Source organism: Anopheles cruzii, chromosome X (assembly GCF_943734635.1).
Source record: "Anopheles cruzii chromosome X, idAnoCruzAS_RS32_06, whole genome shotgun sequence".
In the NCBI taxonomy this organism is placed as follows: Eukaryota; Metazoa; Arthropoda; class Insecta; order Diptera; family Culicidae; genus Anopheles; species Anopheles cruzii.
Window position 1 is genome coordinate 1,016,069 of NC_069143.1, and position 25,267 is coordinate 1,041,335.

Here is a 25,267-nt window from a genome sequence, read left to right on the forward strand (position 1 = left end):
ATCAAGGTGATTGGAAACGTTGCCGCAGCTCGGAAGAACTAACAGATGGCGGTCACAGCAAAATGGTTAGCCCCAGTAAATTGACGCCAATAGACTTCGGCATTGAACGTGGTGAACATCCGTTTCCCATTCCCAACTATAAGAGCGCGAAAGTACGCGAGACTTTCCATCCGCGAGACGTCGTCAAAAACGGTGAACTAAATAATGTCCCATTCTCAACGGAGGTACCAAAATTAGCACAGACTATCGGCGGTGTAAAAGTTCCAAATCGCCAACTCAGAAAGCAGTCTGGCAAAATGCTCACAACATACAAGCCCCGGAAATGGGTGTCGAAGCGGACTTCAATTAGCTTTCTGGTCTTGGCTCTTTAGCACGGCATTACATTGTGGCGAGGTCAGCAACCAGTTTATGACGAAACATGTGTCGTAGACCTAGTTTTTCTTAAGCATGCCATACACGGTGGTGGACTTAAAACCTTTAAGAGTTCAAACTCACCTTAAAGAGTACCTACAGACGGCCACCTACCTATGTCCCGGTATGTTAATTTTGAAATCATTCTGAAATGCTTTATTTCTACTGAGACTCTTACTGGGGTTGGTTGGTTGTCACCAGAGCCAGCCAGAGTGTTGTAAAGATTCCGCCACCGAGTTAGGCCACCGAAAGGACAGTACCATTTTGACAGTGCTGTTGACACCCCCAAGAACCTGTCGGCTGTCGGAAAGAATGGAAGGAGCGGACCGCATTTTTTGTTGGTGTGGATACTGTTCCCTGTGTAACTGTTTTCTAGTGCGCTCAGCCTAACAAGGGCCACACTTCGCGATCGGAGCTGATCAGAAAAACAGAAAACACCAACGCCGGCCACCGAGGTGAGGTGCTTAAACCGTCGGCTGCTGTGAAAGTGATTGGAACAGCTTGGACACACAGCTCAGAAAAAGTCGGCATGGGGCGCATCGCGATCCCGAAGGAGACCCGATCCGATCATGGACATGGTGATCGCATACATTTGATTCACGTTGTTGGGCGATTGTTTTGGCGAAATTCGGGGCAAATTTATTTGACCGAACCTTGTGTCCACGGCAGCGGAAAAGAATGTCTGGTTGTTGTAAATCGCGCGCCAACAATGTACTGGCGCGGTGGCTTGTACCCCAAAACGTGATGGCAGGCAGAGAAGGGGGACGTCGTTTTGAGACGTCGACTGTGAGGGAGAGCGAAAAAAATAAATAAACGAATTAACACACATACGAACGAGCGCACGCGCGCAAAGGAGGACACTGACTGTTGCGTATGGCGGCGTGCGCGATCCGGAGGAAAACCTTCGGGCCGCCGGTCTTCAGGCCGCCGGTCTTCGGGCCGCCGAGTACCGAGCCCCATTGGCAGCGCTCTCATCCTGCCAACTAAATCATTCATCAGTGCAACATTCCACCACCCCCGACCGCCCACGCCTACCCGCTACGCTGGCAACGTCCCAGTGGCCCCGGGGGGAGAGTAAATGTGAAAAATTCGGTCATGCCCCGACAGAGCCATCGCCGCCGCCGCCACTGCTGCTGCTGCCGGTCAGGGGGAAAGTGTTTTCGTTTTTATTTTTGGACGAAACGCAGCGGCACACGGCGAAGATCGGTGTACACCAAGCGGGGGCATGGATCCGATCGATCGAACCACTCCGCATCCGCTTGCGGCAACGAGGGGGACCGCGGGACGTTTCTAACCTCAATTACTACTACTGCACTGTGCACTGTCCGCCTGCATATCCGTTTATTATTTTAGTACCAAGTTACATCATTTAATGGCACGCTGATCCGCTGATTGCCCCCCTTTTCTATCGCTACGGACGTTTGCTAGGCTGCCAAGAATCGTTCAAGCGCTGGGGAGGGATGGTTGGATGGGTGGGGGGAAGGGGGTATGATGAGGACGACTGCTCTGAGCCATTAGGCAGACAACAATCGCGAAAAGAAAACGCGAAGTGAAAAGTCCTCCACACGCTGAGTGCGGCGGCGAATTCAAACCCAGAACGCGCGCGCCATTCGAACCGCCCCGCGCGATGGGACATCCCCCCCCCCCCCCCCCCTTACCGAACACCCACGGCAGGGTACAGTCAAAATAACTCTTTCTCTTTCTTTCTTTCTCTCTCTCTCTCTCTCTCTCGCTTGCGTGAGATTGTTTTAAATTTTTGTTTCCATCCGCGAATTCGCAGCCCGAATTCTGGGACGACTAATTTTAGGGAGAGAGCTTCGAGAATTACTCTACTGTAGGGCGCGCCGATCATCGCGCCAGAGGCGCCCCCCCCCCGGGGGCCCCCCCCCGCCGTCACAATAATGTTGTCGCAAGATAATAACCACCGCCTGGGGCCACTGTGGAATGCGTAGGCGACGTTTCGTAGTGCCCAATGGGCAGCCAGTATCAGCCGGCGGGCGCCATCGACCGGTTGCCGCGAGTCCGGAAGCATGTGCCCTCCGCGAGCCGGCTAGAGCCCTTGCGCAAGCGATGTCCTCTCTCGGGACGGGAAGGATATCACCAAAACCGTTGTAGTAGTTTGGTTATTCCTCAATCTTCCCCCCCAGAAACAAATACAACTTAACAAATCACGTCTGGAGAGTCACAACGGTGATGCTCACTGTTACGGTAACACGGTTACGAATAAAACAGCTACCATACATGCTTTGGCGGGAAACAAGGAGCAAAACATGGAGCAAAACACTTGGTCTGAGCTGGCGGAAATACGAGCATAATATTCCCTGCCCATAGGCACCGCATTTCCGTCGGCAAACGCTTGCCAAACTAGTTACAACAGTTAACACAATCTTAAACAACTGACTCAAATAATAAACAATCCGATAGTATTCGCATTTCTTGATAAATTACTTTGGGGCACGCTGGAACGCTGGCTCAACTAAGCGAGCCCGGGCCGGTGGACATCAAACTGATGGTTCCAGGGTTCCACGCTGAAGATTTGGCACACACAACCACATGCACCAAATGCTCACGTCTGTCACGGACGGACTGTCGCGAGTCGTGCAGAGTTTGGTCCGCCACCCTGGGTAGACCTCGGGCCGGGCCACGGAGGCAGTGCGGAAGCGAAACAACCGCTTGCCAACCTGATCGCGGTGGACGGACGCGGACGGGCGGTCGGCCGGCCGGCGGTTGAAGAATTCAGCACACCGTGCCGTGAGTGGTGTTGCCGAGTGGTGGTCCCATCCTCAGTGGCCAACACCCCGCGGGCCGAACAGCACGAAAACCACAACTCTGTTCTAAATTTAGCGTGCACCCTCCTGGGAGTTTATCTGTCATGTCGATGTGCGAGTGTGTGTTGTTTTCGCAATCAGCCCAGAATCCCGCCGGGCGCGGGATGAAGGCGGAAAGCCAGGGCCAACATTCTTAACTCATCATCATCATCATCATCATCCTGCAGCGCAGCAACCGACGAGTGGCCGGTTCTGGCCTACAACAACAGAGCGCGGTCTTCGTTCGCCAATTCATTGAACCGGCCGCCGTCGTCCCTGCAGCACAGCACCTCCAACTCTCTGTCGCATCTCCGAAAAGTGGGCGTCCTACTGAAGGCGACCTAAAAAGACTTTGCGCCGGCTGGTTCGCGGTCCGCCATTCTCGTGACATGCCACCTGACAGCCTGGCGAGGCGTACGAACGCTGCACGACAAAGGCCGGCTCGTCCAGTCAGCTCCACAGGGCGTGCAGTTCGCTGTTGTAGCGGTAGGGGCCAAAACTCTCGCTGAGCACGCTCCTCTCAGACGGGGGTTTCGTCAGTTTTGGCGTCCACATGCGTCTCCGATGCGTCGATGAGTACTGGAATTATAAAAGTTCCGTATAACGGCACCGTTTCGACTGTCTCGCTGCACGAGATGTGAACGAAACAGGCTTTTCGTCATTTCGAGTGACTCTGGGCGCGAGCAACGGAACGACGATAGCGACTATGTGATGGATTGCGACGCCTCTCGGAAGGCTCGGATAGGCTCTGATAGGTTGAAACATATTCTCTCCCACCGGTACGGCCAGATTCGGCGGGGCCTGGTGGGGCTTCGACGACGTGGGTACCGTCCCTGTGGGTTCTAACATACATGCCCTTAGAGGGACCTGAAACTATACCGACACGATGGCTCTTCAGCGTAACAGGGCAAAACAACTATAGAAACTTTAACACCCGAACTAACGACATTCTGGACTAGGTGAGAATAATTGATGTCTACTTCTGGGCGTACTAGGCATCGAACAAAGAAATACACAGAAGACAAAAGCATGGATTTGCAGGTGTAGCTGTAACGCATTTGTGTGTAGGAGAGAGAGAGAAGTGGAAATCATACATCCGACCACACGGTTTCCCAACGGTCCTCCTGTGCGCAGATAGGGCCAGCGGGTACCCTGTTCCCCGCTGGGGACCAGGGAACCGGGACCAGTTCCGCGGTCCGCTCGGCGGATACTCGGCCGAACTGAGTGGATTCCGTCGTATCGTGCCCAACCGTGCAGAAAGGCACGGCGAGCGGCGAGCAGTTTCGTAGCAGTAGTAGTAGCAAACAATCACAAAACACAGCGAAGGGCTCGAATATGCTCGAAATGAAAAAAAATGATGATGATGATCGTGATGAAAAAATAAAACGGAACGAGCCTAAACTTGCTCAGCCGTGGGCGGATGGAGGGCCTCCACATGGGCGCGCTACCGTGGCTTCAATAATTAAATCCAACGCAACACCCTCGCCGCTCGCAGCGGCGCTGGTCGATATACACCAAACACACCTCTGCCGAGTCCCCCGCTGGTCGGTGCTGCTGTTCATGACACTCGCAAGAACTCACCTCCCGGACAGTTGGACACCTATGATCCACTCAAATGCACGCGAGCGAGCGGGCTGTGGTCCCCAGGCCCGACGCCGCTCTAACGGGCGCCAACGTCAGCAGGGGGCCCTCTATTTTTGCTACACTACGACACCCCCCGGGCCGCTGTCGCGCTTCAACTGGTACACGCACGGGCGACCAGCCGGCCGGGCTCGGGCGCTAAAGGAGCGACGGTAATGAGATGCTGTGCCTCGCGCGGTTGCTTATCTTGGCCGGCCCAAGAACGATCCCAAGATGCTGATGCCAAATCGGATACCCAAAACGGACACTCCACCACGAGCGAAAATGATGATAATATTTCCATTAAAATCAGCATCATGTGCGACCGCAGAACGGCCCCTTATGGCCCGCCCGTTCTAATGAGCGAAGCGAAGAAACGGCGACAACAAATCGTAAGCGTTAAATACCGACAACGCGCGCGCGCCCCGGATCGGTGGCCGGATGCACCGAAAACCTGTTTCGACAGTGTCAACGACGACGCTGGACGATCATCCCGTCGCCGCCGCCCGTAAACATCTGGCCGATTATTGGAGATTCCCTCCACCGCGGTTGCAAGTTTTGACAGTTTTCCGTTCTGCGCCGGCTCTCTCGATCGGCGGCTGCCCATTGCAGGGGGCGAATGGTGGTGGTGCCGGTGGTGCTAATGGGCCGAAAACCGGATACTGTGGTGCGCATCTTCTGGAAAACAGAGCCCCGTCGGGACCATCTGGGCCGCTGGCGGATGGCGGATTCTGCACTGAAGACTGAATCTAGCTGTAGTTATGGTAATAGGCACTTAGAGACCGACTATTGTTGCGCTCAATCAACGACACTCCCCTTTCTTTGGTTCTCTCTCTCGACCCCTCGCTCGATAGCAGACCGCGGTCCGCTAACGGGAGATCCTACCGCAACGAACCCGGAACCCGCTGGCCGTCAAAGGAACGCCACATCGGCACCTAACAACGGAAAACGCATGGAACGCACGGAGCGTGGTCCGTCTCGCTGTGTCAGCGTTCCTGGCCGCGTCCGCCCATCGCCAGGGCAAACTGGGTGCTTTACACCAGAGCACCAATAACGCCTCATCAACCGAGCGGACCCGATGATGAGATGAGTTGATTGTAATCATTCGGTGACTGTCGCAGCACAGCGGACCTGGCGCTTGTCGCGTCCCCGCGCGGCCTAACTGGGCAGCCAATTAAATTTAACTTGTGCTTCTCTGCACACACACACACACACACAGGCACACGAGGCGGCGCCAAGCATTCCCGCCGAAATCGCATGGGAAGCCAGCGGACAGAGCGAGGCCAGGTTAAGGAGGCCGGCTTACAGGCGGTAAGTAGGTTTTTTTTAAATACCTATTCCTCGCAAACTCGCGTTCGCCGTCCGATGGTTGGTCAGTCACCGGTCGCCGTGGACCTCGGGGGGCCCATACCATGGTGGTGGGCGCTAGTACCAGCCCGAAGGCGGTACGGTATCTCGTGCGTATGCGCAATCGAAACGTAACCCGCTGGACGCGGAGCACCACGCAAGCGCGCACCCACGGGTGGCAAATGTCCGGACGGACGGGCGGGCGTCGAACGGCGGCCCGCCTATTGGCAGGTGCCAATTGGTGGATGTTCGACGTGTATCCAACGCCAACGCACGGGGAGGTGCGCCAATCGTTGGACTTGTGCGATTGACGTGCGCGGTCACCTTTCGCTCGCTCGCTGGCTGCGCGATCGGGTGAGATTCCCATCGCCAAAAACGGTGCCACCTCGAGAGACGGTGCGCCTTAACCGGGCACGGTGATCCAAACACGGAATCGCTCACGGTCAGGACCTAGAAACAACCGGTGCCAGTGTTTGACGCAGGCTCATCCTTTGTCGAACGCAGTTTCGTCGAGCCATCGTTGCCCGGCCGTCGATGGCCAACGCCGCTACCGCCGCCGCCATCTAAGCGCAACGATTACTCGAACCCGAAGAATCTCGGAGTCGCCGCAGGAAACGCCGAACGATAGCATCGATCCAAACGCATGCCGATAGTCGATGCCACCCGAAGGGAGCAGAGCTTAGAGGGCCTTCCGCGAATGCCATTGGCACCGTTTGTCCACCCTCGAACGGAAGGGGTTGATAACGATGCGGCCACCACCGCGCTGCCGTTTGTGATAAGCGTGAGCCCGCAAGGAACAAATCGCCCACGAAAGGTTGCCCGCATCGTCGGCATCTCCGGGCCGGGGCCAACCGGGGGCCGATTATTATGCCGGCAATCAATGTAATGTCCTCTCTCCCGATCTCTCCCGGTCTCTCTCTCTCTCTCGGCACACTCCAGACGTGAAGTCCGTTGTCGACGTCACACGCCAACTGCACACACGCGCGCGCGTGACCCGTGTTTTGTTTTGTTCAGTTGTTTTAGTTTCGTTGTTGTGTTGTGTTGTGTTGCGTTATTGTTGTTGCATTATGATACTCGCACCCCCTGAGGCGGGGGGGACGCTCTCGAGATTCACCTCACATAGGGAGATAGGGGATAGGCATAAAGTTTATCGCGGGGTCTCTTTCCGTGTTCATTATGAAAAATTCTTTGCACTCACCTGAAATCGTTGATCGTTCAGCCGGGAAGTAGTCGTCGTTCAGCAGGCAGCCCATGAACGTCGCACCACTGGCTACCACTGTGCACCCTTTCACACGTCAGACACTCTCTCTCTCTCTCCCTCTCTCGCTCTCTCGGGCTCTCGGTCTTACGCACAGTACCACTCCTGATGCCAGGGGTGGTATCCGTCCCCTCCCAAGCTTCGCACACCCGACCGAGACACTCCAATGCCTGGAAGGGGTTGGTGGGGGAGGGGAGGAGATCGAGCCTTTCTCTCTCTATCTATGTCTCTCTCTATTTCTTTCTTTCTTTCTCTCTCTCTCTCGATCAGTGGATCGTTCCGCTGGAGCTTCCACGATTGATTGTTTCTGGTGGTTCCACGAGGTTTGGTATTTTACCCGCTGTTGTTGTTGTTGTTGTGGTTGTTGCTATCATTTGAAAGATGTAGCTTCTTCTTCTTCTTTCACGAAGCTTCTTTCATGGCTGGATTTTGTGTGTTTTTTTGCATTGCCCCGTTTTCGTTGATTGGCGTTAAGCGTGGTGGAGCATTGGTCCAGTTCGTACGGGGTGTAATGTGGCCCACAAGGACACACGCGGGCTCCTTCCAGCGCACGGTTACACTGTAACGGGCAGGAGGACGAGGGGTGATGGGGGAAGAACAATAACCAAAAAAGGGGTAACCAACCAAAATCCAGACCAGCCAAAATCGCGCGTCCGTAATCTAATCTTATCTCGGCCGCGTACGCCGCGGGTCGCGCTCACTGGGGGCCAGTGCAACGTTCCAGCGGTTCCCGCTCCCTCTCTCTCTCTCTCTCTCGTAGCGCGGGACCAATTACCTGTTCCGTCCCTCTCAGCGAATGCAGCACCCGAAAGGCAGCACCGGGTCGAAGATTTGCGTGCGCGCTGTGGTTGATTGTGTTGGAACTCCGGCGTTGATTGCGTGCGATCTGCCACCTGACCGGCCGTACAACCCGTACGCCCGGGTTCCTTGTCACCCCCGCCTGTACCGGTCGGTTCTCTGTTTTTATCCGACCAAACTAGCTACACAAAACAAAAGTATGGGCACTAAACACTACTCGCGCCTGCGTGGCCACACACACACAAAACACCCCGAATGGTGTTCCGCATTCGAGCAGAGGTAAACAAAACGGTGAACGGTTATTTTTCGAGACGGAAGTGGCGGTTATTGGCTGCGCTACCGACTCGCGCGCTCAAGACCGCTCAATGACCCACAAAACCGTTGGGAACCGGACATTGGTAAACATTAGCCCAATTCTTTCGCTCTCACTTTCTCTCTCTCTCTCTCTCTCTCTCTCTCTCTCTCTCTCTCTCTCTCTCTCTCTCTTTCTCTCTCTCTCTCGTTCCCTCTCTTTCTCTCTCTGGATCGAAGGAAACCGATTAGATTACGGGTTCCAGCGAAGCGACGGATCAAACAGCAAACGGCGGGCTGAGTCACTACGAACACAAAAAACCCCACAGGATTCTCGTGCCAGTTGTGCGCCCCAACGTCCCCAACATACCGCGGTACTGACCGGCGGCCATGGGCAGTGCAATCGGCACTCATTCTTGAACCCGGAACCATCGGACCCCTCGACGGCTCCATCCGTTTTGGACCGTTGAAGCACAAACACGGACCTAGCCTATTCGGGAGGTGTCACCCGAACGGAAACCAAAGAAGGGCAGCATAACACTGCAGGGATGGGGCCCCAAGGGGCCCGCTCTCTGGGGTCATACGGACTCCAGTCCAAGCGCAAAACAGCAACAAAACCAATGCCGTTAATTACACGGAAGCTCCTCTGAGCCCACCTCTCGGTCCTGGTGGGGTGGGGGGGGGGGCCATCTCCCCAGCGGGCTCCGGCCGTTCTGTCATGTTGGGCGAACCGTGTACGTACGGCCTCCACAGGGTCACGCGTATTAGCGCATAAAACAGACACACACACAGGCACACACAAACACACTCAACATCTTCCAGCTGCTTTACATCAATCTTGCTCTCACGCTGACTCTCTCTCTCGCCCCTTCTCCCTCTCTTTCTCGCGTTACTTATTTAGTAATCTCTCTCTTTCTCTCTCTCTCTCTTTCTTTCTGTCTGTTTTTTGTTTCTCCTGTTTTGTTTATCACACATATTCACACACGCACACAACACACTGCGTTTCTCGGTCTAGTTCGTCCTCTCCCTCTCTCTCTCTCTTTCTCTCTCTCTCGCTCTCTTTCGTTCGCCCTGTCTATGTATCGCTTTCGTTGTGCAGTGCGCGGTGCCCGCAAAGGAGTTTCTCTTCATCGACAGACGACGATTGCTTCGGGGTTTTTATGCCCCCGGCCCGTGTGTGTGCTTTTGTTGCTCACTTAGTGGTGCTATTTCTCGCTAGATAATGCACCTTCCTGGTGCTTTTGGCGTAATTGGCGAGCATTCTCAGTCTCAATCCCGCCCCAGGCTTAGGCCCTAGGGCAGGTCAGGTCAGGTTAGGTTCCTCCACGTCCAAACTGTGGCGCCCAACGGCCAAGCCTCCCTGACCGCAATGTCGACTGGCCGCGCGGGAAGCGCCGTGTTCGGTTGGCCGTGTGGTCGCCATAGTCGCCAATGACAATGATTGCCTGCCTGCTTTGCCAGCATAACGACGCACTCTCGCAACCGATGTCCACGATGCGCACAACTTGCGGGGCAGCATAGGCGAGCGAAAGAGTGTATCGCTAGCATGGAATGTGCCACCGCCCCTGCCACCCCACACACACGGACCGGTCGGGTCGCGTCGGGGGCCATACCGTGGAACCGTCCCAGTCCCAGTCCCAGTCCTAGTAGTCGAATCCGGGTGCGCTACCGTTTTTCGCCCACTACACCACACCAGGAAAACAAAGCCTAAACACCGCCAAACATCCACCGTGTGCCCCGAATGGCGGCCGTCCGGTCCAGGGGCAACCACCGACCCACCAGTGCACAGTTCACCACACAACACCACACACGGTACGGCGCGCGCGGGACGCGCCTCCAACTGTGATGGCGGAACGGATTGCCTTTTGCGGCCACCGTATTATCTGGCCACCGTCTCTGCGTCTATGCGGCAACCGCGAAACACTCACCACCAGTCACAGTCAGTCGGCGGTAGATCCTTGCTCCGCAGACGAGCGCCACAAACGATCTGAGTTCATCGGAACTTCAGCCGTGTCCGTCGTAACTTCGGCAACTGAAGAGAGAAATAACACCGTCCCGTCGGAGCGATCCGAGCGAGCGACGGATCGGGCACTGTGCGCGTGTGTGTGCGTGCGAGACTGGCGAGCTACCGTTTACGGCGGCGGCTCCAAAGTTATACCGTCGGGCGACCTCACCACGAAACCATCGGAATGGTGTGGGCTCGAACCAGCCTACGGCGGCCGATCAACAAAGTCACGATCCCTGGATTTCCTCGGGCACCGCAAGGTGTAAGCGGCGTGCCGCGCAAGTAACAGAGACGGCGGCAGGGCTCAGTGAAACGAACCCGTCGAACGCCGCGCTCGCGTTTCATGGACTGGTATAAATCCGTTACGCATGCGACAAACATCTTCAAATTGGGTATTGTGCCCAGAAATAGGCAGCACCCTGTATTTGCATCACTCAGCACCATTGTTTGACTTTGTAGATTTTCGTAGCAGCCCACGGGTTGATTTCTTACCCGTGCCGACCGTTTGTTCGTTGGCAGTGGTTTGACCGAACACAAGTAATGAGGCTTCAAAGCTGTTGCCTGTTAGCGCCGCCGCACTTTGCGTACATAAAGTGCGCGCGATACCTAGCCGATATCGCGCTCTGTTCGATAAAAACGCAATACAACTGCACGGTGACACGGCTGTCAGTGTCATCGGCAAATAGATTATGGAACACGAAAATGATCTGCACACGATGGTAGCCCGAACGCACCGTGAGTGAGATGGCACTGTCTTTAACTTCGCCGCTCCGAGCACGAACACGAGCAATGTCAAAACAAAAACACGTGTAGGGCGCACGCGAGGTCGCGATATTCCGCTTAGGATGGCTTCGCTGTTCAGCTCGAGTGATAATATCATCGAAAATGACACCCGTTCGGCCGGAACCGACGATCGGATTGCGCTGGAAGACATCTGGAATGAGCATCAGCTCGAGCGCTGTATGCGGTGGCTTTTGGACAAGAAACTTGAACGGGTGAGTGAGCACGATCCCGTTTGCGGGCCAGTGTCGTGATGCTGTCGGTGTTTTGCAGGTTGCGCTACAGCTGCCGGATGCCGCCCTCTGCCACAGCGTACGAATTGTGAATGATTTGCAAACCCTGTCGAATGGAACGGTGCTGCTGTTCGTGCTCGGCGACACGTCGTATGGCAGTTGCTGTGTGGACGAGATCGCCGCCTCACATGCGAACGCCGACGGGATAATACACTTTGGACACGCGTGCCTTAGCAAAGCGGTGCGTATCCCTACGCTGTACGTATTCTACCAGCGGCCAGTTTCCGGAGAGCGACTGCTGTTGGAATTGCAGGCAGTTTTTGAGAATCAGCACGCCCGGTTTACGTGTTTTTACGACGTCTCGTACCAGCACGCTGTGATAGGGCTGAAGCAACGGATTGTAGACCACTTTCCTAACGCAACCGTGGGCACATTGGCCGAGTCACACGAGAAACCGGATGTGCTGTGTTGGAAGTTGCCCGGCGCGCACACCACCGCCTGCCCGGCAGTGTACGTGGGGCATGACAATTTGAGCTTCTTCAATACGTGTGTTGCGATCGCTGCCAGCCAGTGGTACCTTTTCGACGCGTCGGCCACGGAGCCAGTGCTTCGGCAAGTGCAAAATGCCGAGGGTGCCTGGCTGCGTCGCCGGAGTTACGCCGTTGAGCGGTGCAAGGATGCGACTACGCTTGGCATCGTTGTGGGTACACTTTCGATTGCCGGCTACCTGGACGTCGTACAGCGTCTGCAACGTCTGGCCAAGGCACGCGGTGTTCGTACGTACATTATATCGGTGGGGAAAGTTAACGTGGCCAAGCTTGCCAACTTCGCCGATCTCGACTGCTTTGTGTTGGTCGGTTGCCCGGAGAACGATACGTTCGCATCGAGAGATTTTTACCGGCCGCTGCTCTCGGTGTACGAAGCCGAAATAGCCCTCAACACTGCCTGGCAGAGTCCGGCGAGCGTTAAGTACACGACAAACTTTTCCGACCTCCTGCCGAACGGTCGACTTCACCGCGCAGAGGGACCGCTTTCGCAGGAGCCAGATGTCAGTCTAATCACCGGTAAAATAAGGAACGTGCTACGTAAAGAGGATGCTCCATCCACGGATGGCAGCACATCGCTTGAAGTGGTCCTGAAAGGGAAAAACGAGGTGGCGCACGTCAGTTCGGCCGATGTGTTCGCTGGGCATTCCTGGCAAGGGTTAGAGCAACGTTTGGGGCAAGACGCCCCGGCACTAATTGAAGCGGGCCGTTCTGGGCTTCCCATTAAGTATCACGATGTATCTTAGATGATGTAAATTCAGGAATGTGCGAAGAAGGGAACGTTCTATGTAACGAGATAATGGCACTGAAACCGTAACACCGACATCACTGGAAATGGTAATGAAAGGAAAAAAACTGATGTGTCCCGTGGGCACACCCGGCAAGGGTTGGAACACATTTTTGGTCGCGACGTGTTGTGGATTTCAGATGCGTCTACCAAAATTCACTGTTCTTCCTCGGTACTTGAAAGTTTATACGATCCTCTGAGGAAGCAGAACGTCTTCGACTTTTTCTGACCACGATGTTTTCTTCTTTTACTATTCCTTTCTCTGCACTTATACGAAAACAATAGAATGTTGATATATATACACAGTATGTTTGCTAAAAACAAATAAATTTTAGTACATGTTTTACCAAGTTTAAAACAATATTTGATATTGGCCCTTTGTTCCATGTTTACTTATTTGTAACACTAAACCTAATGATACAAACGTGCGTAACTTTATTCTGGCAACCGATTTGCACGAAATCGAATGCGTTTGAAAAAGGAAGGACGGAGGATTTATAACTATTTTACTAACTAATAGATATGGTTGAATTTTTGTTAAAAAACCTAAGAACGAGTGTGCTATGATGGCTCAAACGAAACCCCATCCATCTTAGTTCTACGATAAACGCTCATACTTAGGACCATTTAACAATCGAATATGTTAGTTTACTGTGCTTTGGATGATCCGCTGAAGAAATAAATGAATCGACGATGTCTTTTGAATTTTGAATCGACGATGTCTTTTGCGTGACCTTAACCTTCAAACGGCTTGGAATGGCATTGAAATTGTAGTTTACCATCCCATCTTTGTTCCTGCAGCGTCCGGTGAAAATGCTACGCCTTGCGCAGCGCAGCTGTCAAAACTGTCAAAAGCCAAGGACGGAGAAAAACACATTCGTAGCAACGACGATCCGATCGGGTGCTGCGAATTCGAATCCATCGCTGAAAATTCCGATAATTAGTCCCCGGCTCGATCAAATCGAATACTGCAATCAATGGCCTCGTTGCTGAAGCTTTCGGCCGGCCTCCGGGCGTACGGTGCCCGTAGTCAACAGGTGCTGCTACGGGTAAGTGCAAAACGGGAACGGCGAGTGATAATAGAAAAATTACGTAATTTAAAGATTTACTCGTCCAACGCAAAAGAGCACCAAGAATTGGGTCGTTGGTAAACGTAAAATAGTGGCACAATGTTGCATAGCCGGCAAATGGGACAGCTGACTGGCCGTTTGATTATTATCTTATTCTCTGTGTGTTATCTGTTTTGCAGCGTAACAAGGTGACGAACGCCGGCCAGTTTAGAGCCGCCCTGCTTAACGTTCCGCCGACCGAGGTGACCACGCTGGACAGTGGTCTGCGGGTGGCGAGCTCAGACTGCGGTTCGCAAACGGCGACCGTTGGCCTGTGGATCGATGCCGGATCGCGCTACGAGGACAACAGCAACAATGGAGTGGCTCACTTCCTGGAGCACATGGCCTTCAAAGGAACGGCGAAGCGCTCACAGACCGACCTCGAGCTGGAGGTGGAAAACATGGGTGCGCATCTGAACGCGTACACGTCCCGCGAGCAGACCGTGTTTTACGCCAAGTGCCTTTCGAAGGACGTCTCGAATGCGGTGGAGATCCTGTCCGACATCATCCAGCATTCGAAGCTCGGCGAGGCGGAGATCGAGCGCGAGCGAGGTGTGATACTGCGTGAAATGCAGGAGGTTGAAAGCAACCTACAGGAGGTGGTGTTCGATCATCTGCACGCTACCGCGTACCAGGGTACCCCGCTCGGCAACACCATTCTCGGTCCGACCAAGAACATCCAGTCAATCGGTAAAGCCGACTTGCAGAGCTACATCAGCGAGCACTACAGGGCGCCCCGCATTGTGCTGGCCTCAGCCGGTGGAGTGAGCCATGCCGAGCTGGTGAAGTTGGCCCAGCAGCATCTCGGGAAAGTGAGCGCTGTAGTCGATGGCAAGAAGGCGCTTACCCCGTGTCGCTTCACCGGTTCGGAAGTACGCGTTCGCGACGACTCACTTCCGTTGGCACACATAGCCATCGCCGTCGAGGGGTGTGGCTGGCCAGACCAGGACAACGTGCCGCTGATGGTCGCCAACACACTGATCGGTGCGTGGGACCGTTCGCAGGCCGGTGGCGCTAATAATGCGTCGAAGCTAGCAGTGGCGGCCGCCACCGACAACTTGTGCCATAGTTTCCAGTCGTTCAACACCTGCTACAAAGACACTGGCCTGTGGGGTATCTACTTCGTGTGCGATCCACTGATGTGCGAAGACATGGTATTTAACGTGCAGAACGAATGGATGCGCCTCTGCACGATGGTGACCGAGGGTGAGATCGAGCGCGCCAAGAACCTGCTGAAGACCAACATGCTGCTTCAACTCGACGGCACTACTCCAATCTGCGAGGATATCGGCCGCCAAATGCTCTGCTATAATCGTCGCATTCCGCTGCACGAGTTGGAGCAGAGAATCGATGTACGGAGCAGCAATTGCACCCTGTTTTCTAAGTGTCCTTCTATAGCTTTCTTCTCTTTTCCCTTTTCTATGTTTCCTTCGCGCAGAACGTGACTGCTCAAAATGTGCGCGATGTGGCTATGAAGTACATTTTCGACCGCTGCCCTGCCATCGCTGCCGTCGGACCGGTAGAGAACTTGCCCGACTATGTCCGCATCCGCTCGTCCATGTACTGGGTTCGCGCGTAAGCCTCCAACCGTCAACAAGCCGCATGGACCAGCCTTTACGATAAGAGTTAGCGGCACGAGAGAAATGAATTGTAAGAAAAGCGGTGAACGGGACGGGCGAAAGTGGAGTAATGATGGATACTGGTTCGCAGTTACGGCTCTATCTCAACCCAAAAAACCCATCGTCCTAGCCGTTGGTAGTATTTCGCAGAAAACGCGGTGGTTATATTTTTGTTTATTTTTGCAAAAATTTACAAATATTCACAATGTTTTAGTTTTTTTGCAACAACCGAGTTGAACCGACACTGTAGCACCGGCTGTGTTAGCGGAGCTAGCGGAGGTCAAGCGAGCTGTCGACTCTTCTGCCCCAGCTTAGATAGTTCGAAACAAATTGTGCGCGAATTGGAGAAGTAATAAAACCAGAATAAATTAACAACGTCTCAAAAAGTCTAAATCCACTCTGAAGTTTAAATCAAATACATGTAGTGGTGCAGAGTTCAAGTTTTGTTGAAGCGAAAAGCCTTTCTCTAAGCTTCTGAAACTGTGGAGTATCACTGGCGAATTTGACACCACACTCGTCGAGCTTTCCGTTTTTCGAACTTGGATGCACAAAATAGAGCTATGCTATAATTTTGGTTTCGGCTTTCGGCAACAGACTTGGAACTTGAAATTAGCGACAGAGGTCGAATATTCGCCGCTTTCTTAAAACGTCGAAAAGAGAATTTCAGTCGGTGTAAATGTGGTGCATGTCTTCGCTAGCTAAAAAACATCGCATCAAGATCCAAATACTTTTATAGCAATAGTCATAATTATGTCATATTTTACTATAATGTGTCTCGCTTTTAGTTTCTTGTTCTGCCACTGCGATGCCCAGGCCAATTGCTACCGGACCATTGTTCAGGCCATTAACAACCGGTGTGGCTGGCAAAACAGAGGATTTGGAGATCGGAAGATTAAACGATTGCTGGTTGCCGCGAACGTGAGTGCAACCTGCATCGACCAGATCGATTACGATCGATTCGCCAACATTGATTGATTTAGGGTCGCTCAAAGCACGGGCGGGCGGAAATTAGTTTGATCTATGCAACACCAAGGGCTATACGCTGCAGCGACGGGCGCTGGAGTTCTCGAATAATGCTTATCAAACCAGGCCGCGGTCGGCCGCGATGTGTGATGCATGATTTATGCGCCACGCTCACGCTTATCGCGCCAATGATAAAAGCTTACGACCATCCATATATCATGCCCAAATCTGTGCCCCGGGGCGAATCGATTACCTCAATTGAACCGGAAGGGAAGGAAAATCAGCCCATAAAGAACCTGCAGCAACAAATGGTTCAGGGTGTTGGAAAATTGCGCGAAAATTCTTGGCGGCCGAGATTGGGATTCGTCCTGGCAGGGCGACTGGACGACACCGGCGAGTCATCCGGTGGTCCCGGTCACGCACGCGACCGGAAGCCTCGCGTGCTGTCTGTTTTTCGCGGGCCGTTCGTTCGAGTTCGAGTTTCCCGCGCGCGCGGATGCTGTCGGTCGGTCGGTTGACTGCTGGCAACCGAACGCTGGCTTCTCGGTGCCGCGGTGTGCTTCGGGAGCTTCAGTTTGCCTCCATGTTCTGACTAGTGCGGTTGTGCTTTTCCGGGACCAGCCATTCAAGCGAACAAAGGGGCCAGCAGAGCAATGTGCTTGTGATTTATTCCTCACCTTCTTCTAACTCCTTCCGGTCAAACCGACGACAGTGGTGGGGTGTGCAAACTCGCTCAACTCGATTGGCTAGATCAGGTGCCGAAGACGGCTGTAGACGGCCCGAGAGCCTTTTGGACACGGCGTTGGCGCCCATTCTGGGCCAGGTAGACCACCGCCATCGCGCTACTAGGATCACCGTCTGGCTGTCAGGAAGCGCGATCAACTATAGTTTAGGAGAGGGTAGAGCAAAACGCTCCCTTCCACACCAGAGCGGTCCCCGATCGCGGCGCGCGTGTGATTAATTATTTTCAAAAATACCAAACGAACAAAACTTGAAAACCAAAAAAACACTATTCAATAGAGCTGCATTGAATTAAAAACCAACGCAACCTAGGTAGACCTCCACAGAATTAAGCTCCTCAGAACGAGTCGTGTCAATCGTGGGCAAGCTGGAGATGGAGACGCCTGGTGAGCACGGCCAAAGACAGAAAAACGTGCGTACGTACCGTCGTTGCCTCGGTGAAAGATAGAACACTATCGTCGTGCAATCGTGCGCAGGCTTTGATCTCAGATAGGCAATTAAGTATGCAATAACGTGATTTGTGGCAATCTAGATCTAGATCGCATTTCTCGCAGGTGACCGGTACAGTGAATCGATGAACTTGGCTAATTTGGTGTGATTTGCATACAGCGTGCAACACTGTGAGCTGTGGCTGGTAGCAGTGCTGAAGGACTGATGTGAAACAATCAATCGGCACTGAGTGTGTGTTTGAGTGTGTCTTTGAGTGTGCGTGTGTGTGCTGTGTGTTGATTCCATTCCGCCCACTAGATCGGCCATCAACCATCAATCAACCTTTCGCGCGTCGAACACGCCTTTCGGAAACAAGAAGAACGGTGAGCGCAATCGTTCAGGATTCAGGATCACGCGTGATCAAGTAAACGTTGTCATAGCATACTGTCGTTTTTTTATTTTTCCGCGGGCCAGCTATTAACTTGTGTTCTTTCAAAAGAGCCAAACAGCTTCAAAAGAAGGGCCCTTAACTGGCCACAGCTCTCCGGCAGCTTGTGAACGAGTTAGGACATAATTTTGTTACATCGCTACCACTAATGTTGGGGCCGAGCGAGCGACGGCGATTTTGCTCTTCAGCCGCTGCCATTCCACTCTGGCGAGCCTTAGGCTTCCTTCGAGTCCACAACTTTTGCAATGAACCGAGTGCTCTATAAAGATATTAAAAGAAAGTACATGGAAAACTCTCGGCTGTGCTGTGTGCACGTTTACCCGATGAGGTTTCTCTAGCTCTAAGGTCCTTGCATTTCCCATCGATCCGTCCGTCCTTTAAGAGATTCGTTAGTTGGTTGGTACCGTCGTCGTTGGGCGGAGGGGATACAATTAGAGCAGAAAAAATTGACCAGGGTTGCTATCGCTAGATCAGATTTGTTCTTTCTTTCCTAATTATACTACGAGGTGCTTCCTTCGTGACATCCGGCAGTCTTTAGTATAACTTGTGACATCCGCTCAAACCGACCGACCGGTGAAAGCAGTGCCGACATGTCCTGGAGATTTTTGAACGTTGCTAATGCTGGTTATTAGGTACTTACTTACTTCCGGCTCAATGCAACATAGACCGTTTGCACTCGTTGCACCGGGCATTCTCACCGTTCTATCGATGCAGTTGCAAAGGGCGCTTACCACGCCACCTTTGTCCTTGTGGGCGGCCTAGGCAGTTTTTTTTCGGTTTGGCTCGTCGCCCGCGTTTCTCATGACATGGCCAGAGCCCCTGCATAGACCGTCTCAACACGAGATGGGAGTGAAATAGTTTCTTCAGACTGCAGAATGACCTGTTGGCTGTTAGCATCAGATCTAGGCTTAGATATTTCACTGACCTTTCTGTTGTAAACTAGATTGAATAATGGTAACAATAATACTTAAAAAACTACACAATAACAACAAAAAAGTGGAACACGAGCCAGCTGGTTGCATAATTGGCATCGCCCATCTTCCGTTCGACTTCCGCTCCGTATGTGTGTTCTGTTTGGCATAAAATATGTTCCGTTCCACATTTTTTCTGTCAAATACTGTCAACATGGTTTTTCCTAGCTTTTTTTTTGCATTTCCAGCTTTCGCTTTTCTTCCCATTTTATACCCTCTCTTTGTCCTGCTTGTTTCTTTTTTAAACGGGTTGTGACCTTTGTTGCGTTGTATTTGTCTTCAACTACTGTTTCTTACATCCATTCGGTTCGGTTCGGGCTGCAGTTTCAAAGCATGATCAAAAGTCAGCCAAAACTACCGAAGACAAACACAAAAGATTTTTTCCTCACACCTTCAAGAAAGGTTGACCCCCACCCCAACTTGCTGCGCGCCCATTGTAACCTCCGCAATTTGACTTCGTGAATCGAAGTATTTATTGCTGCTTTCCGAGCGGCCAGGAGGCAGCCTTGGTTCGACCAGTCTTGGTTCAGCGTTTACACGGCACGGTGAGAGGTGATAATTCTATGCCAGCTCAAACGAAAAACAGCTCACACACAGCCACACACACACAAACAAAAATAAAACATCACGGAGAGCACCTTGAGCCGCAGCCCGGAGCCGACCAGCGCAGCTAATCCTTTTCGGAAGAATTTGTTATCCACCAGGGCAGCGGAACACGGAGCAAAACCCGAATTGGCCACAGGCCTCCCCCTCCCCTCGGAAAGAGGTAAAACACAGAATTATTTTTCCCGAAATGATTTTTAACCCTCGGTGGCTCGGTAGTGGGATAGGGATTTAAGTTGATTTAGTCATTCGCGAGTGTGCGGTGGCGAGGATCCCGGGGCCCCGGGTCTGTAACCGCCAGCGTCGCCGCCATGCCGTTTTCCCAACCAAACTAACCACCAGAGAGTTGTCTGTATACATTGGGGCTATATATCACTTGCCAAGCATTTCGTCGAATAGAGCAGTTTTAGTCGCTTTGGCTGATACCGTCAGTGAAGTGCGTGATAGTTTTAAGCTTCTCGGACCGATTCTGCCTCGAAAAGTAACGTATCAAACAGCCATCGCTCTCATGGACCGTTCGTTGTTAGCTGGGGCTAATCTTTTCCGTAAAATTCCATCGATGTCCACAATCCTAAACAACTGAACCCAGCTGAGCGCAATTCGTTAAGCTGTGTTTGGTATCTGGCACTTTGTGGCGGAAATTTATTATGGTTATTTATAGTTGATCAGTCCATGAAGCGCCTGGACTGGTATCAATACCATCCTGCCTTAGAAATGTCTATCGCCTTTCCATACTTAGACTGTTCGCTGTTCTGGCTGTGACTCTGGCCGTGAGGTTTTACCGCTTCCGGTTGATTGTCTGATTATAGATGGTAACGAACATAGTGTCATTTCACTTCAGATAACTTAAGTTTAATTGTGCAAATAAGCAGCAGATTTGTCGTGCGTTTGTCGTCCGGGTTTCAGACATTTTACGGCCCCTAGAAGCTTTGTATTGTGCCCTTCGATCGCGAGATCCGTTCGGACTTGGACGAACTCTACAACGTAGGCTCGATTCTTCTTCGTTGGCCCTCTGCCGTGATAAGTGATTCTTCTTCTTACCCGTCAATCACATTCGCCGGTCCTGGCCTTGGCCACACAGACAATGCTAATTTCTGTTGATTACTGTAACGTTGTCTTTTTACGGGCACCAACGCCCCTCACCAAGTCATCGACTACCTTATCAACGGTAACTGCATAGCATGACCCTTGGCTTTGCTGTGTGCGGAGGCGGAGGCGAACCACTTGACCGTAGCATGTTTGTTTCTGTTTGTTTGTGGTTGTGCGGTGGTCCTGGTCACTGTCCTGCTTATGCGAGTTAGTGGTAAGAGTTAGTTTAAAGTACCTATCGTTTGCTCGCTATGATGTCATTGAGCCACATAAATCGGTGAAGTTTCTAAGCAAATAAATCGATAAAAACAAACCCTTACCACGCCCTCACCCGGTCGGGTGCGCGGTCACATCCGGGACATTGTGACCTCTGCTAATTTCCACTCGGCGGCCATTAATGCCGTGACCAGCAGGCTGCCCACCGGCAAGTACCCGCTTTGCCTTCAGCGGCCTGCGGCTTTGGGTTTGGTTATGGTTTTTCAACATTGTTGGGTGTCCCGGGGAGGGGGGGGGGGGGAAATGACCACAGAAAAGGCTGACGGGCCTGGGGCTGGAAATTAATTTACAGTTTGACTCTGTCAGCATCACATCGCTGCGCCCCACCCGATCACGATGGTAAATGTACTGTGGTGCAAATAATGGCCTCCGCCCAGGAATAAGGAAAGGGAGAGAAAGATGTAGAATAAAGAAATTAAGGGAGAAAGGTCTTAAAACCGTACCGGAGGCCGAGGCCGCGTGTGGTTCGAATCGTCCAGAGACTGTCCCCGCGCTCAGAACCGTGCATTATCAGCAAGTTTTGAAGTACTGACAAAGTTTTCCGCTGATCGGGTGGTGGCCTCGAACTCACACCAAATGTGGGGCCCGGTCCGGTGGCGCGGTCACTCCACCGATCAAACCACGATTCGCTTCGGGTTCCCACCGCGCCGAAGTTCGCACTTAAATCACCCCAAACGGGAATGGGGCATGGGCAGGGCGTCAAGGTACCAAGGTGTGGACAAGAGTGCACGAAAGAGTGCCGAGGTCAGCGATGCCCAGGAACCTGACGTGGTTCGTCCTCGGCCGGCCACACCAGATGTCGGCATTTGCATGCCGCCAGCAATATTTTATGCTACATGTCATACGATGGGGCAATGGCAGTGAAGGGCGCCACCCATTGCTCATCCAAACCCGCGGTCTGTACCGTGAATTTGGCGCCCCCTCTCCGCCCCCTCCGCCCACCACCGTACCATTCGCAAACCGTGGACGATAGATTATTTGTTCAGACGCGCGAAGCAAACGGAATCGGCTGGAAGTGTTAGGGCACCGCCAATAGGTCGCGTACGGCGGCAGGCGGGGTGTCAATACCAGCACCGAACAGAAGGGGGAGAGGGGAACCATGGGTGGGTGTGTGTGTGTGTGGAGGAAGCAACCAACCAACCCCTAAATGAGGGTAAACACCCGATATCCCCTAACGGAGGTTCTGACGGAAGGCCGGTTTCTGTTTGGTGCTCTGCCTCCCCCGGTTTTATCGCTTCTTCAAGGCAGCCCCGGCCTTGAAGCCGCCCGCCTACACCTCTTCCCCCCCGCTCCCGAAATCACTCGTCGCAGCGAGCCGTTCAGCGAGTTCCCCCCCCCCCCCCCCCGGGTTTTCCCTCTGTTTATTTCGCTTCCGTCTTTTTAACTTTTATTACTCTCTCCGATCCGAAGCGGTTTATTTAGATGTTTCGACACCGCGCTGCCCGGTAAACAACGCCGCCTAGCCTGGGGTGGGGGGTGACGTGGCTTCTTGAGTGGTGGGGCGGCGGAACGGGTTCACACGATCCACGGCTCCCAAATTACCCCGGGGCCCGCCCGGCGGGGTCCTGGGATTGCCGGCCCAAGAGTGGCCGCCGGTCAGAAGAAGAGCGGCAAACTGGTGCACCCCGCTCTAGGCAGAGGAGCCAGCCTTGCCGGAAAATGATCGTTTTTTTATAAATTTCCCATGTGTCTGCTTTTGGCGTGCCCGGACTCCCGAAGCAGCCGACTCCCGGCAGCTGAAAACTGCACCCTGGGGACACTGCCGCCCACCAAACATGGTGGAGCCCGTACAGTCCGCTTTCCTGGCGTGCCCTGCGGCGTGCCCCCCTCCACCGGCGGTGGTGGCGCTGGTGATCTGGGAAGCATCGCGCGATCCGGAACCGAGTGGTCATCACTCATTCGCCGCTCAATCAATGTCCGGGCCCGATTTTATCGGCCGAATCGAATAATGGAAAGTTCGGTCTTCGCAGCGGGCCCCGAGTGGCCGATCCGAGGCCACCTACTGCTAAACCCCACAGACGTGTGCTTAGCACAAACACACACACACACCCGAAGCGGCAGCAGCAGCTTCGAGGTTGGATTTGGTTTTTATTTATCTATGATTTTTTAAGAAAAACCAGAAAAACTCCCGTGCGGTGTGGAGGGAGTAGCCGGGTGCGAGGAGCGAGAGAGTGTGAGGGACACGGGGTGGGCCACGTTTAAATTTATGGTGCATACACACCACGCTCGCGCCGCCATTCGGCGCGATCCGCAAACCCCTATCGGCGCGCTGGCTGGCAAAATAATGAAACCGTGGCGCAACGCGCACTGTTTTTACAAGCGAATGGAAAAACTTTCAGACACGTTAACTTACGTGCACTTACCTTACCGGGTAACTTTCGATCGCGGTGGTGCTCTGCTTTACATGTGCTCGTCTCGCACGGGTACACTCACGGCGGCACGTACGGCGGCTTGGCGCGCTGAGAAAGACCAGGCGCCTCCCTCACGCGACGTGGGCCACCAGGCGCCTCCATCGCACGGCGTGGGCCACCGGGGCGTTTCCTTTGCATGTTCCAGCGAACGAACGAATCCGAAAAACCCGCTTGGGAAGGGGGCTCAGCGACCGGTGCAAGCGGCAAAAGTAAGTTATTTCGGCGCTTGCATCGAAGGTGGTGCTGGAGCAAGCAAAACTGCTGCTGTAGCCCGGCCCAAGAAGCCCGACACCTTGCGCCTTGGACACCTCCACACCGGCTATCGATATTATTTATTCAGCATCGAACTCGCCCTGACGAGAATTCTGTGGTCGGGTGGTCTTGGCTGCTCGACGAGCTCTAATTTTCCACCGTTTTCCCCAACTGCAACCCTGCCACAGCCACTGCCTGGCGAGTGACGCGTAAAACGCGAAACACTCGAATGTCCTTCCCATCAAGCTTCGAGACCCCCGCCCAACGCCAGAGGGGCCACAAATTGCTCAATTCGCTCTCACCGTGCCCTTCGCGAAGGACGCGTCCGCGGGATGCTCTGTTTTGTTTTTTTTCGTGGGCCGCCCGTTGATTATTGGCAACGGCGATGGTTGGTTTGGACGTTCCTTTCCGCGTTCGCTTCCGGTAACAGTCCGCGCGGTATGCGCGCCCGCGGGTCGTTCGTTAGGTGGACTGTGTGGCAGACGGTTAGCAAAATTTAGCACCGCTCAGTAATTTGCTGCGAAGCATGGGGGGGGGGGGGACCAAAAAAAACCAAAAAGGATAACCCAAAAAAGCTGGGAAAGAACGCGCCGAGCACGGGAAATACTGCCCCCAGCATGCGGGCGTCCGGGGCGAGTGGCCGGGCGATCGAAATTGATTAAAATCACGCCGATGACACTCCGGCGATGGCGGCGACGTCCGCCGCTCGGGTCCCGGGAGGGATCCGGAAGCACCCGGGTGAAGGGAACGGCGAAACGGCCCGCGCCTGAAAGGAGCTCAAGAAATTGACAATATTATAGAGGATTTGCCCCCTAACCCCCCACACCCCCACGTCACCGCCTGCCGCTTGTTCGCGCCCGTGCGGCTGAAAGCGATGTCTGAAGGTGTTTGAATATGCAAACAACGGTCGCTATTAATTGGACCAATTTTATAGTGCAAATATTTGGCTCCCGCCTAACTCGCGGACTCTCACGCCGCGCAGGTTGTGGCTGGGGTTCTCTTTTCTTCGGCTTCTCGTGTTGCCGTTCTTCGAGGTTTGTTTGAATTTTCTTTCGGTGGCCACCGCTTTGCGGCGCCGATTGCGATTTAGTATATCCTTACGCCGGCCGGCGGGATTGATCGACGGGAGACACTCACCGATTTTTGGAGCGATCTGCGTCTGTTCCGCCTTCGATGGTTCGGGCTTGATATTATCAACTGCGCTGGGGGGTTTGGCCGTGTCGGTGCCGTACGATTGTTATTGTTTGTCACCGGTTGATCCGGTCGATTGAAGCAGGTTGACCAGGATGATCCTGTTGCTTTCAGAAAGCAATCAAAATTCTGGCGTTCGTTACGCCTTTGTTCGGATGCCGGAAACTGTGTGAAACCTATCCACGATTAGTCACGAATTAGAAACGGATTGTGCCTGCGACTGCTTCGGGCGGCTAGAACGGGTTAACGGTTCGATCCCGATCCCCAGAGCACCGGGTGGGAT

The 25,267-nt window shown here is 53.5% G+C and overlaps 3 protein-coding genes across 3 annotated transcripts in view; 2 read left to right on the forward strand and 1 right to left on the reverse strand.

The window, feature by feature from the left end:
- LOC128274134 (F-actin-monooxygenase Mical) overlaps positions 1-7,514 on the reverse strand; it is a 57,455-nt gene extending 49,941 nt beyond the window's left edge. The window contains exon 1 of the mRNA XM_053012275.1: positions 7,384-7,514. The gene's annotated coding sequence lies outside the window, so the exon portion shown is untranslated. The remainder of the gene's footprint in view (positions 1-7,383) is intronic.
- Positions 7,515-11,382: 3,868 nt separating this feature from the next.
- Positions 11,383-13,489, forward strand: LOC128268383 (2-(3-amino-3-carboxypropyl)histidine synthase subunit 2). The gene is made up of 2 exons (XM_053005457.1): positions 11,383-11,532; positions 11,591-13,489. The coding sequence occupies exons 1-2, from the start codon at positions 11,383-11,385 to the stop codon at positions 12,839-12,841; spliced, it is 1,401 nt and encodes a 466-aa protein (XP_052861417.1). The 3' UTR covers positions 12,842-13,489.
- A 250-nt stretch (positions 13,490-13,739) lies between these two features.
- Positions 13,740-16,013, forward strand: LOC128273558 (mitochondrial-processing peptidase subunit beta). The gene is made up of 3 exons (XM_053011556.1): positions 13,740-13,931; positions 14,132-15,343; positions 15,430-16,013. The coding sequence occupies exons 1-3, from the start codon at positions 13,860-13,862 to the stop codon at positions 15,568-15,570; spliced, it is 1,425 nt and encodes a 474-aa protein (XP_052867516.1). The 5' UTR covers positions 13,740-13,859; the 3' UTR covers positions 15,571-16,013.
- Positions 16,014-25,267: the final 9,254 nt, after the last annotated feature.

Bases quoted from the DNA above. Each gene is read 5' to 3' on its own strand.
- LOC128268383 (XM_053005457.1), top strand. From the start codon at position 11,383: ATGGCTTCGCTGTTCAGCTCGAGTGATAATATCATCGAAAATGACACC. The intron at 11,533-11,590 runs GTGAGTGAGCAC...GGTGTTTTGCAG, and splicing joins TGGACAAGAAACTTGAACGG to GTTGCGCTACAGCTGCCGGA.
- LOC128273558 (XM_053011556.1), top strand. From the start codon at position 13,860: ATGGCCTCGTTGCTGAAGCTTTCGGCCGGCCTCCGGGCGTACGGTGCC. The intron at 13,932-14,131 runs GTAAGTGCAAAA...TCTGTTTTGCAG, and splicing joins GTCAACAGGTGCTGCTACGG to CGTAACAAGGTGACGAACGC. The intron at 15,344-15,429 runs GTACGGAGCAGC...TCCTTCGCGCAG, and splicing joins AGTTGGAGCAGAGAATCGAT to AACGTGACTGCTCAAAATGT.